Source organism: Colias croceus, chromosome 10 (assembly GCF_905220415.1).
Source record: "Colias croceus chromosome 10, ilColCroc2.1".
NCBI classification, from domain to species: domain Eukaryota; kingdom Metazoa; phylum Arthropoda; class Insecta; order Lepidoptera; family Pieridae; genus Colias; species Colias croceus.
The window spans coordinates 1,462,299-1,474,224 of NC_059546.1; the positions used below are offsets into that span (position 1 = coordinate 1,462,299).

Consider the following 11,926-nt stretch of genomic DNA (forward strand, 5'->3'; position numbering starts at 1 on the left):
AAAGTTTTTGCTCCCATAGTTAACCACTTACATTACATCGTAAACTACATTTACTTATCGGCGCCACCAAGTTCAGTGCCAAGCGAACAGTTATTTAGTGCTGCTGGTTTAATTCACGAACCCTTGAGAAACCGCTTAGAAGGCGAAAAAGCCGCAAAGCTTTTGTTCGTTAAATATAATTTGCCTCTTGTATCAAATACTCACTCATATCTCCATGCCAAATTCCATGCAAATTGGTTCAGTAATCAGAAGTTTAGGCGTGATTGAGTAACAGACAGACAGACAGAGTTACTTTCGCATTTATAATATAAGTATGGATATAAATAAATGTTGCTGACTCTATTAATCATAAATTTATTTATATTTTCCCAACAAATTTCACCTCCGCCTCCGCCTCCGTTAACCTCCGCATCCGCGGAGGCGAACCTCTTCACCTCCGCATCCGCCTCCGCCTCCGCTAAGTAGGCCTCCGTTACAACCCTAATTATTATATCCCCCTCTAAGAAAAAAAATCTAACTAAGTATATTCTGTTCATTGCGTAGTTTTAAAGATTTAAGCATAGACACTAGACAGAAAAAGATACTTTGTTTTATACTATGTACCTAGTAGGTAAGTGATACCAATTGAGAAAATAAATTTTGATTTAAGAACCTTAATATAGAAATCTAGGTCCTTATTAAATACAACTGCCTTGAGTTACGTTAAGACCTTGGTACCTACTTGGTATTAGCTCGTATTCGTTACTTGTAAGTAAAAGTTACTGCTGTGTAAGTATTGCAAGTCACTGATCTACAAAAAAAAAATGTGTGCGTGTACTAGTGTACACACGTAATAAGTGAAACTTCTTTAAATCCTTATTTTTTCAAAAAAAAATTTCTACATGCAACTTTACAGATCACGCGTGGTTGGGAGAAAAAGATGGCGCATAACGGAAAAATGTCACGCGTAACGAAAAAATGTTACGCTAAATTTTTTTCCAACCCGATAAAGAAGTTTCACTTCAAAAATTTTTTTCGCGCGGATTATGATAATCAAATATGTAAGTATATTGTATATTTAGCACATAAATAATTATTATGAAAGAGATATCGATAATTACACCTTTATCCGTTCATTCCTTACTATTGTTAGATAATATTCGCTCACAGAAGTGCTCGCTAGCATGTGGTGTTTTTAGTGAAAACATTAAAATGAGTGAAAAAAATGTGGTTACATTTGAAGAAGCGTTGGATAGAACAGGTATGGTGTAATGAGATTTTTTTTCGATGGCGCGAAAGTAATTTTTTTTTGCACGTTCAGTGACAAAAACTGTTCACAATAATCGATCATCGGTTATACTAATGAGGTATCGTTGTAACTTTGGGGAACCTTACCTATGGAATAAAGATCAATTTATCTAAAAATAATTTAAACTTAAACTCAAGACAATATCTTTAAACTATTGCACGACGATGCGAAGCATCAGAGAGTGCTTTACGATCGAAAAATTTTTTTCGCCTCATTTTTGCAGCTATTCTTATTATTATAGCCTTGTTAGTTCACGGAATCAAGATATTTTGCATACTATTGTCGAGATAATTTAATGGAGATTAATCCCATACTTTTTAAAAATTGATTTACTTCAATAGAATTGGAAAAAAACACCGAAATAGGTCAAAAAATTTTCCTGTCCGTCATGTGTGAAACCTGAAAACACTATAACTTGTGAAAAAATCCATCATTTGAGTTAAATTTTTTTTTTTAATATTCTAATCGACGATTGTAGGTCAGTGAATGCGAATGATTAATTAATTCAGAGTCGTTTAATTGCAATTAATAAAAAACGAAAACTACAAGACTGTATATCTATATATATATTTTTTTTTATATTTCATAATTAAATGAGCATTATGAGTCGTGCACTTTTGGATTTTCCAAATATTTTGTTTTTTGTGACCAAAAAATAAGGTTTTTAAAACATTGCATAGGTACTAAAGAAAATAATTATTTTCGTATTCATTTTATAAACAAATAAACATATTATATTGCTTATTATATGCATTGTATAGACTATCTTAATGCCGTCGGAAGGTCATGCAAATGTAAGTACTAGTTGACCCATTTACCCAATAACAATTTTATCGTCAAATTTGCAATGTATATATATAACATTAAAATTATCATGTATAATTTTTATTCATTTGCAATTTGCAATGTATAATAAAATAATGGTTCCTGACAGGAGGCTCCCTACATATTGTTGGATTTACCTGTTAAGCCCATGACAGTGGGGATACAGCGGGCAGTCCTTCTGGATAACGCTCAGATAGTCCGTAGGTTCCTCACTGTCGCTCTAGAGTTCTAGACTCCGGCCGTCTGGCCACTCAGCCGGAGTTGTTCACAACACCGCCGCGGCCGCGAGGCGATATACTTGCCCCCCGAATAAAATAATAACACATTAAAATTATAAATTTATAAAGAATAGAAAAAATTCGATCACGAGGCGGGACTCGAACCCGCATCCTTCAGACACATAAAACTGAAAGAATAGAATAAATTCGATCGCTCGGGCGGGTCACGAGTGGCTGAGTTGGTGAGGCATCCGCCCCGGAATGGCGCGAAGGATGCGGGTTCGAGTCCCGCCTCGTGATCGAATTTTTTCTATTCTTTATAAATTTATATTTATAAAGCATTTGAATGCCATAAACCAAAAATATAAATTCAACATTAAAATTATCTAAAGGGGTTCTGCTAGTTGGACCTGTATCCCCACGTAAGCTTCAAAGTCGGTTAAAAATACATGTTCATTAGCATGTAGGTATCTTTAATCATTTCATTAATTATTCACAGTCTAAATCAATAACTTCTATAGGTATGTACTAACAATTATTATTGCATTGTAATAACTTTTTAAAATACTTTATTTGGTTTCATTATAATATCGAATTCAAAAAGTTTAGAAGAAAAAAATGTGTGCGTGTTCTAGTGTACACACGTGAAGTGAAACTTCTTTATGACCTTATTTATCAAAAAGTAATTTACATTATGCAACTTTATAGAAATACGTCGAATCACGCGTGGTAGGGATACGAAAAACATGGCGCGTCGGAAAAATGTTTAAACACTAAATTTTTTTCCAACCCTGATAAATAAGTTTCACTTCAAAAATTAAAGATTCAGAGTGGAAAGCTTGTACGGGTCCAAGGAAATGTACTTGAAAGGCTGGAGATAGCAAATTTTGCTGAAACGAAACATTCCTGTAATTTAAAAAGAAATAAAATTGCATTTAAATATTTTCAAACTCAAAACTCAAACTCAAACATTCATTTATTCAATTAGACTACTATTTAGTAGCACTTTCGAATCGTCATTACATAATTATTTTTAACATTTACCACCGATTCGGAAAGCAGTATCTATGGAGAAGAATCGGCAAGAAACTCCATAGTTGCTCTTTTAAAATCATGTCAATATTACATAATATGTAACTTATATCTAACTTCATAATATATCATAATATGCCAAAGAACTTTTCGAAGAATTTTTCGAAGTTTAGATAGGTACTTACCATGCCCGGGAATCGTAGGTTTCGTAGGTAAAACTTAAAAATATATACACTTTTAACCATAACCATTTTCTTCCAAGTTTTGGATTATTCAACCGGATTTGTATAAACAAATCCATACTTGAACATATAAATTGATTCCATTTATAGATTCTGTTATTCTACTAAAATTGTGAGGGGATTCTTAAGCCTGTAACACAGTTTTGAACTAACGCAGGCTTTAGTTTTCCCAAATATATAAACTGTATTATTTTAAAATTTTTACAATAACTTTTTTTCTATTTCTATTTCATTCTTCCAGGTTTCGGTCTGTACAACTACATACTCGTCACCGGGATAGGTCTGATCACCATCGCGTTTGTGACGGTCTCCTATTGCACCACCATCATCATACCAGCCAGTGCTTGTGAGTTGGAGACAACAGTCACTCAGAGGGGCTTGCTCGCTGCTGGGCCTGTCGTTGGTACATATATCTATACTAATTTAAATAATATTGAAGTTATACTTCTTTTGGCGCGATGGAGAAAAATGATGAGAGTGAATTTTTACGATGCGCACGCACACCGACACCTAAATAGTTCTAGGTGGTATGAAAATTGATTCAAGATGATTTGTTCAAGTTGTATATTCAGATAGTATTTTTTCCATACGCCAAAGAAGTATAACTTCTAACGCGTGTACATAAGTACACACACTCTTTTTTTTTAATAACGTTTAGGGTGCTTTTCCACTAGAAATGTGCGAGGATGCGTGGCAAGGGACGTGTTTGTAAAGAACTAATAGGTAGGTAGTAGTAAATAGTTTGAATTCATATAAGTAATTTGTTAGTTTTCACAGCCACCCGCGTAACATTTTGTTTTCTTCTTTATCTCTTATCTTTTGCAGTACGGAAGAGATCGCTAGTAAGCGATAAGGCCGCCTTATGTAACTACCGTATTAATCCATTTTGTATGATTGTAAATATTTTAACCGACTTCAAAAAAAAAGGAGGAGGTTATCAATTCGGCCGGTATATTTTTTTTTATGTATGTACACCGATTACTCCGAGGTTTCTGAACCGATTTACGTGATTCTTTTTTTGTTCGGGATGGTGTCGAATTGGTCCCATAAACATTTTATTCGGATAGGCCCAGTAGTTTTTATTTTATGAGCATTTTTATCTGTAGGTATTTGTAAATTTTGCAAGTGCAAGTTTGAAGTCGGTTGTTTTTAACGCAGTTATCACTTGTACTTGGTGTGGTATATATTAAATTGATAAATAAATTAATAACTCCTACATCTTGCTTCCGAACTTGTCATCTTTTCTCTATATCTATTTATATCATAAGCACGCTTTTATTATTTAGATAGTAATATTATAAATATTGATATAATATTATTATATCAACATAATATGATTGATTAATGTTTTATTGAAAAGTTATCGATAAGAATTACTGTTAAATTTTAGGTAAGGTACTCCATATTTTCCGTTTTCAAGTTAATAATTATTTACTTACTAAGGGCACAACTTACTAACATGATAATCAGAAAAATACGGGACACACACAAATAAAAATAGGTGTGTGCCGAGAACAGGCGTCAGAAGTGAAACTTCTTTGACAATATTCAAAGATACCAAAATCGTTACCTTACTCCATAAGGTGACGGTATTGCCATGTCGTGACCTTGAAATTTTACTATCAACGCGCCTAAAGGAATTTCACTTAAAAAAATAAAATATAGAGCAAGACTTCTAAATCTCCAACTGTTTTTCGTTATCAAATATCAATCTATATTTTTTGGTTTTTATGGCATTCAAATGCTTTATAAATATAAATTTATAAAGAATAGAAAAAATTCGATCACGAGGCGGGACTTGAACCCGCATCCTTCGCGCCATTCCGGGGCGGATGCCTAACCAACTCAGCCACTCGTGACCCGCCTGAGCAATCGAATTTATTCTATCCTTTCAGTTTTATGTGTCTTAAGGGACACACCGCGCGCCACCTATTGAGATGATTTAACAACCATCTCAACCAATATGAAGCACTTTTCAGTGAATACAATATTGTAACGATGGAACACGACCTTTTCTTGAATTTATATTTTTTGGTTTTTATGGCATTCAAATGCTTTATAAATATAAATTTATAAAGAATAGAAAAAATTCGATCACGAGGCGGGACTTGAACCCGCATCCTTCGCGCCATTCCGGGGCGGATGCCTAACCAACTCAGCCACTCGTGACCCGCCTGAGCAATCGAATTTATTCTATCCTTTCAGTTTTATGTGTCTTAAGGGACACACCGCGCGCCACCTATTGAGATGATTTAACAACCATCTCAACCAATATGAAGCACTTTTCAGTGAATACAATATTGTAACGATGGAACACGACCTTTTCTTGAATTTATATTTTTTGGTTTTTATGGCATTCAAATGCTTTATAAATATAAATTTATAAAGAATAGAAAAAATTCGATCACGAGGCGGGACTTGAACCCGCATCCTTCGCGCCATTCCGGGGCGGATGCCTAACCAACTCAAAATATAAATTCAAGAAAAGGTCGTGTTCCATCGTTACAATATTGTATTCACTGAAAAGTGCTTCATATTGGTTGAGATGGTTGTTAAATCATCTCAATAGGTGGCGCGCGGTGTGTCCCTTAAGACACATAAAACTGAAAGGATAGAATAAATTCGATTGCTCAGGCGGGTCACGAGTGGCTGAGTTGGTTAGGCATCCGCCCCGGAATGGCGCGAAGGATGCGGGTTCAAGTCCCGCCTCGTGATCGAATTTTTTCTATTCTTTATAAATTTATAAATATCAATCTGCAAATATAAACCAATATTCATTATTTCAGGTTTAATCATCGGTGGATCGCTATGGGGAGTACTAGCAGATCTCTTTGGCAGGCGCCTCATGTTGTTCATATCTCTGCTAGCAGCAGCGACAATCAACGCTCTCTCCAGCATCTCTGTAAACTGGATTATGTTACTTGGCCTGCAGTTTATTGCTGCTTTGTTGTAAGAAATTCTTTAGTAAATGCGAGTATATATTATATGTATTTAAAACTATTGTAAAATGCATGTAGAGCATACGGGTACCTACTTGGATATTGTTTTGAGGAAACACGCGTGGTTAGTTAACGTTATATTTTTGTAAGTTTGACAAAATAATGTTCTAATATACCAAATGTTTAACATCGAAACTTAGGTTTTCTGAAGTGCAAGGGCCAAGATCTACAAAATAACATCCAACAAAAATTGGTGCAAATAAATATGCCTCTATCTCTAACATTCATTATAAGATTAAAAAGCTAATATGATATTACAATAATTGAGAATCTCTTCCAGAGCTTCAGGCCAATATTCGCAAGCAATGACAATGTTAAGTGAGAGTGTCCCTCTGGCGAAAAGAAATATCGTGGTACTTATCGTCTCAAGTTTTGCCCTTTTAGGACAAGGGGTGATGACAGGTAATAAAACAAATTATATTATACATAATAGTTTCATTTTAAAATCATCCCACTAATATTATAAATCCGAAAGTTTGTTTGTTTGTTACTCCTTGACGCAAAAACTGCTGAACCGATTTTCTTGAAATTGAACACGTGGTAACTGGCTTAACACATAGGATAGTAATTTTTATCCCAAAAATTGTAATGAATTCACTATTCAAATATTTTAATTATATAATTTCATATTTTTGTACAAACGTTTTATGACTAACTGTATTAATTTTAATCAGAAAGATATTCCTTAATCCCAGATGCAATAAGACAATCAAAAGTAACAGGGTTATAAATTTTATCACGTGACAATATATATAATCTTTATTATTTATGCATTATTAAAAATGCATTTTATATTCGCCGTTTCAAAATATTTTGATAAAGGGTGTGTCTTGTTTCTTGGAATAATTCGTAAAATCGTCCCCAGCTCAATTCTGTTACGCCAAGATAATTTTTTTTTTCCTTCATTCATCATAATTTATGGGAAATTTATAACCTGTCCTTTTATTCACAGTACTCGCAATCCCAATAATTCCGCTAAAATTTTCAATCTATCTTCCGAGCCTAAACATTTATTGGAATTCCTGGAGAACTCTCATGATTGTATACTCCATACCAAGCCTTATTTCTGCTGCCGTCATATACGCACTAGAGGAAAGCCCCAAGTTCGCATACGCAAGAGGAAATGAAGCAGAATCATTGGCAATTTTAAGGAAAATTCATAGAGTAAACAATAGAGGAACCGATAAAGAATTGCAGGTACCTCAATGATATGGTAATAACTTATCAAACAGATTAATAATCGTGAAATGTATGTTTTTGAAGATAGTGGTGGGTGTGGGAAAATCGTTAATAATAAGATAAAAGCATTGAAATAAGCATGATTATACAGTTTTTTTTAAATTCACCATACAAGGCACCGTAAATAATTAGAATCGTACGTAACTTTACTTTCGTACCCGAATAAATAATCCTAAGTTATTCTCTGGTATGACTCTACCAAATTTAATTGATACGGGATACCCGATGAGCTGTATAAAAAACTTGCCCATTCGAAGAAAGAAAAATCCATTTAAACTTTAACAACGATACACTTTTGCAGGTTGAAGGAATAATAAAAGAAAATGTGGAAAAGCAAGCAACCAATTTCAAAGAGCAGATACTGCCGCTTTTCAGAAAACCCCTTCTGAAGAACACTGTGATTATGACACTTCTCTTCGTATTTCAACAGTTGAGGAACAATTTATTATTTATTTTTTACTGAAGATAAAAGCCTGTCTTGCCTAACTAAGCTTACAACGACTCTCAAGCTCCTATATGCTTGATAAATGTTGATAATAAATTCTAAAATACGTATTTTTTTCAGAGTAGGATCATTTTTGATCTGGCTGCCAACCATCGCTAATCAGTTTGTTCAAATAGTAGAAACAGGAGAAGGAACCAACCAAACGTTATGTGGTGTTCTCTATAAGAGTCTCAATGCAGAAGCAGACGTGAGTTATCTGTTTTGACACAAACTAGCTTTCCGCTCGCGGCTTCGCTCGCGTTTTGAAAGAAAAACCCGCATAGTTCCCGTTCCCGTGGGATTTCCGGGATGAAACCTATCCTATGTGTTAATCCAAGTTAATCCAATATGTGTGCTAAATTTCATTGTAATCGGTTCAGAAGTATTTGCGTGAAAGAGTAACAGACACACACACACAACCTCACAAACTTTCGCCATTATAATAATATAATATTAAGATATTTTAAATAACGACGCAGCCTGATTCAAAAATTAGATAGAAATACTGTAGTTAGGATTTAGGACTTTTAATAACATAACTGCTTTTAATTTTTTAAAGTTACTTTTTAATTATTTTCAGCCAAATGTGGACCCCTGTTCTCTCAACGTCACAGCAATGTTGATAGTCTTAGCTATGGGGGCAATACAATCGGTATGCAATCTACTCATCAGCCTTGTAAGTACCTATATATAATTTTCAATTTGTATCGTATATATTTTTTTCAATTAATAATATATTACATATTCAAGAAATACCCTTTCCAAAAAAATGATAGCTCTCATACAATACAGTAATTAAAAAATTTTTCAAGGCATATTTATTTGCGAAAAAGATTTAGGTATATTTTCGATAACGTCTTACTATTTAACAAGTTCAGTACATAACTGTCTATTTTTACCAACGCCTTTCCTCTTTACATAAGTGGATTCCAAGTGGATTCACACCCTTTACAAAGTAGCGCAATACAAAGGCGTTAGGTCAAGGGCTTGGTCAAGGGAAACGTCGCTGTCATATCAACTTTTGAAGACAACCATTTGCTTTTTGCCTTCAAATGTAACAGATGGCGGGAAAACGACGAATTGTAGAGCTAGCGCGCAAGAGCGCCCGGGATTCTTCGAAATTGACGTTTCGAAGATTCCCGCGCTTTTTACGCCATCCAGCATTTTTAATCTTCATTTTTATCTCCACAGGTAATAAATCGCGTTGGTCGCCGTAACATGGTCATTATTGTTGCATCTGTATGTGGCACTTGCGGAATTCTAGTGAATGTGGTGCCCAATGTGATAGGGAGTGCGATACTGTTTCTCGTTTATCTTATTGGAATCGTAGTCACTGGACTGTATGCTGCGATGGGGGTCGCATTATTCCCTACTTATTTGAGGTAAATAGCTATATTTTTATAAGATCATGCATGCAGCATGACTAATATGTTTAAAATTATTTCAAACTACATATTTAAATTTTTCTTTTAAAGTGAAACTTTTATTACATCGTCGTTTCAAACTTTTTGGTCTGTGTAGCGCATGTCGCGTGACGCACGATACGTATCGTACAAATACGATAATTTTTAGTTAAATGTCTATAGTGTGAAAAAAAGTTTCACTTTTACCGTGGTTTCATAAAACCACACAACATTTTTTATCCTTATAAACACTGCACGTGTAATCTTGTAGAAAAGATATTAACTAGCTGCAGAATTCTTAACAGTGTATACCTAGATACGTATTATACACGTTAAAGTATTTTTTACCAACAATTAAAAATTGGGCTGTACCTATACTACAAGGGATTCATTTTAAAGCGTTATGCAATGTAGATATTTTCATTATTTTTTTTTAATTTTCAAGCAATTAGAATTTTTTTTAACAGAACCCCTTAAAATGCTCCTGACCTAACCAGTTGATAAATAACATAGCGAATAAAACGCGTTTAAAATCCGTTAAAAAGTCTTAATTTTCAAGCATTTACCAAGTCTCTATGTTTCATCATCATCAGCCCATATACGATCCCACTGCTGGGACACGGGCCTCCTATGAGGGTACAGGCCATAATCCACCACGCTGGCCAAGTGCGGGTTGGCGGATGACACATGTCGTCGAACTTTTTTAATTCTTCGACATGTCGGTTTCCTCACGATGTTTTCCTTCACCGTTCGAGCAGTGGTGATATTACAACATGCGCAGATAAATTGAAAAATCAATTTATTTCCTGCGCGCTCGCCTGGTCTCGAACCACGGACTTATCGATTCGAAGTCCGAGGTCTCACCACTGAGCCACCACTGCTCTGCACTGAGCCACCACTGCTCTGCTCTATGTTTAATCTTTATATAATATAAAAATGAATCGCAAAATGTGTTTGTAAGCGCATAACTCGAAAACGGCTGAACCGATTTCGATAATTCTTTTTTTATTATATTCCTTGAACCCTTGAAGTACGAGGATGGTTCTTATGTAGAGAAAACGTAAACATGTACCACGGGCGAAGCCGGGGCGGACCGCTAGTTGTATATGAATATAATATGTGAATCGATGTTTTTAGGGTATTTGCAGTAGCTCTCACAATGACAGGCGGACGGATAGGAACCTTCGCTTCGGTGCAGATATTAAACTATTTACTCGTCAACAACTGCGAGGTCGGATTTTACACATTTGCAGCAATGTTTACATGTAAGTACATAGTATTAATAAAAAATCCATTAATTAAAATTATATTTTGCTCTTGTTTGGGACAGTTTTATACAGAGAATAAAAAAGCTCACACGGGCATAATTTTGTAAAATGTCATTAATGGTTGACCAATGACCATGCATTGGAAAAAATATTATGATATATTATAGTAAGAATATTTTTTCCGAATAATTTTTACCGTTTTTTGCGTAAGTAATTCTGAAACAAACCTGACGTATGTATTGATCTACAAATAATACAGGTGATCTTAGCAGGTGATATAATAATGGTACTTCATTTAAATTTCATTTTTTTTTTTTTGTTTCAGCGTCTGCAGTCCTGGCCGCTTTCCTGGTAGATGATCGTCGCGTATTCAAAAACCTACAAAAGCCATCAAAAGGACCTCATGATCTCTAATGATATTTTATAAATTAAAGCATTCTATTTTACGTCTTAGTACTTAAATAATTTAAAATTATGCCAATAAATAGATTGTAATTTCTTTAATTATAATTTGTTTTATTTAGTTAATTCGTTCGATAAATATTTTAACCAAATTTTGTAAGCACCATGTCAAATTTGTGGCCAACAAGGAAGATATTAATAATTTTAATACAGTATTTTGTAGTAAATATAAATCGTTAAGTGTACAATAAAGAATTTACGATAAAATAAGAAAGCTTCATGACTTCTTAAGTTATTATCTGTGCCACGCAATTAAAACCCGCGGTCCACGGACAAACCCGCGAGTAAAGGCAACTTTTTCTATACCTAGCACTTAGACCTAGCAAATGTGTTTTTGTGGTACTGCTACTTGACTGCTACATTCTTGGCTACATTAGTAAAAGTGACATTAAAATCCGTTCAGTTATTTTGGCAGTTCGCTTGAAACAGTTAAACTTACATATACATCCATTTCCACTGGTGGGTT

The 11,926-nt window shown here is 34.4% G+C and overlaps 1 protein-coding gene across 1 annotated transcript; it reads left to right on the forward strand.

The window, feature by feature from the left end:
- The first annotated feature begins 1,102 nt into the window (after window positions 1-1,102).
- Window positions 1,103-11,502, forward strand: LOC123694920 (synaptic vesicle 2-related protein-like). The gene is made up of 11 exons (XM_045640550.1): window positions 1,103-1,240; window positions 3,847-4,008; window positions 6,392-6,554; window positions 6,885-7,006; window positions 7,557-7,801; window positions 8,145-8,272; window positions 8,409-8,535; window positions 8,908-9,003; window positions 9,519-9,709; window positions 10,868-10,995; window positions 11,324-11,502. Exons 1-11 carry the CDS (start codon window positions 1,192-1,194, stop codon window positions 11,410-11,412), a joined length of 1,500 nt encoding a protein of 499 aa, XP_045496506.1. The 5' UTR covers window positions 1,103-1,191; the 3' UTR covers window positions 11,413-11,502.
- The last annotated feature ends 424 nt before the right edge of the window (window positions 11,503-11,926 follow it).

What these genes read in the sequence shown, in the direction of transcription:
- LOC123694920 (XM_045640550.1), top strand. Translation starts at nt 1,192, where the DNA reads ATGAGTGAAAAAAATGTGGTTACATTTGAAGAAGCGTTGGATAGAACA. An exon ending in GAACCGATAAAGAATTGCAG is followed by an intron (nt 7,802 to 8,144) that starts GTACCTCAATGA and finishes ACACTTTTGCAG; the next exon opens with GTTGAAGGAATAATAAAAGA. An exon ending in CTTCTCTTCGTATTTCAACA is followed by an intron (nt 8,273 to 8,408) that starts GTTGAGGAACAA and finishes TATTTTTTTCAG; the next exon opens with AGTAGGATCATTTTTGATCT.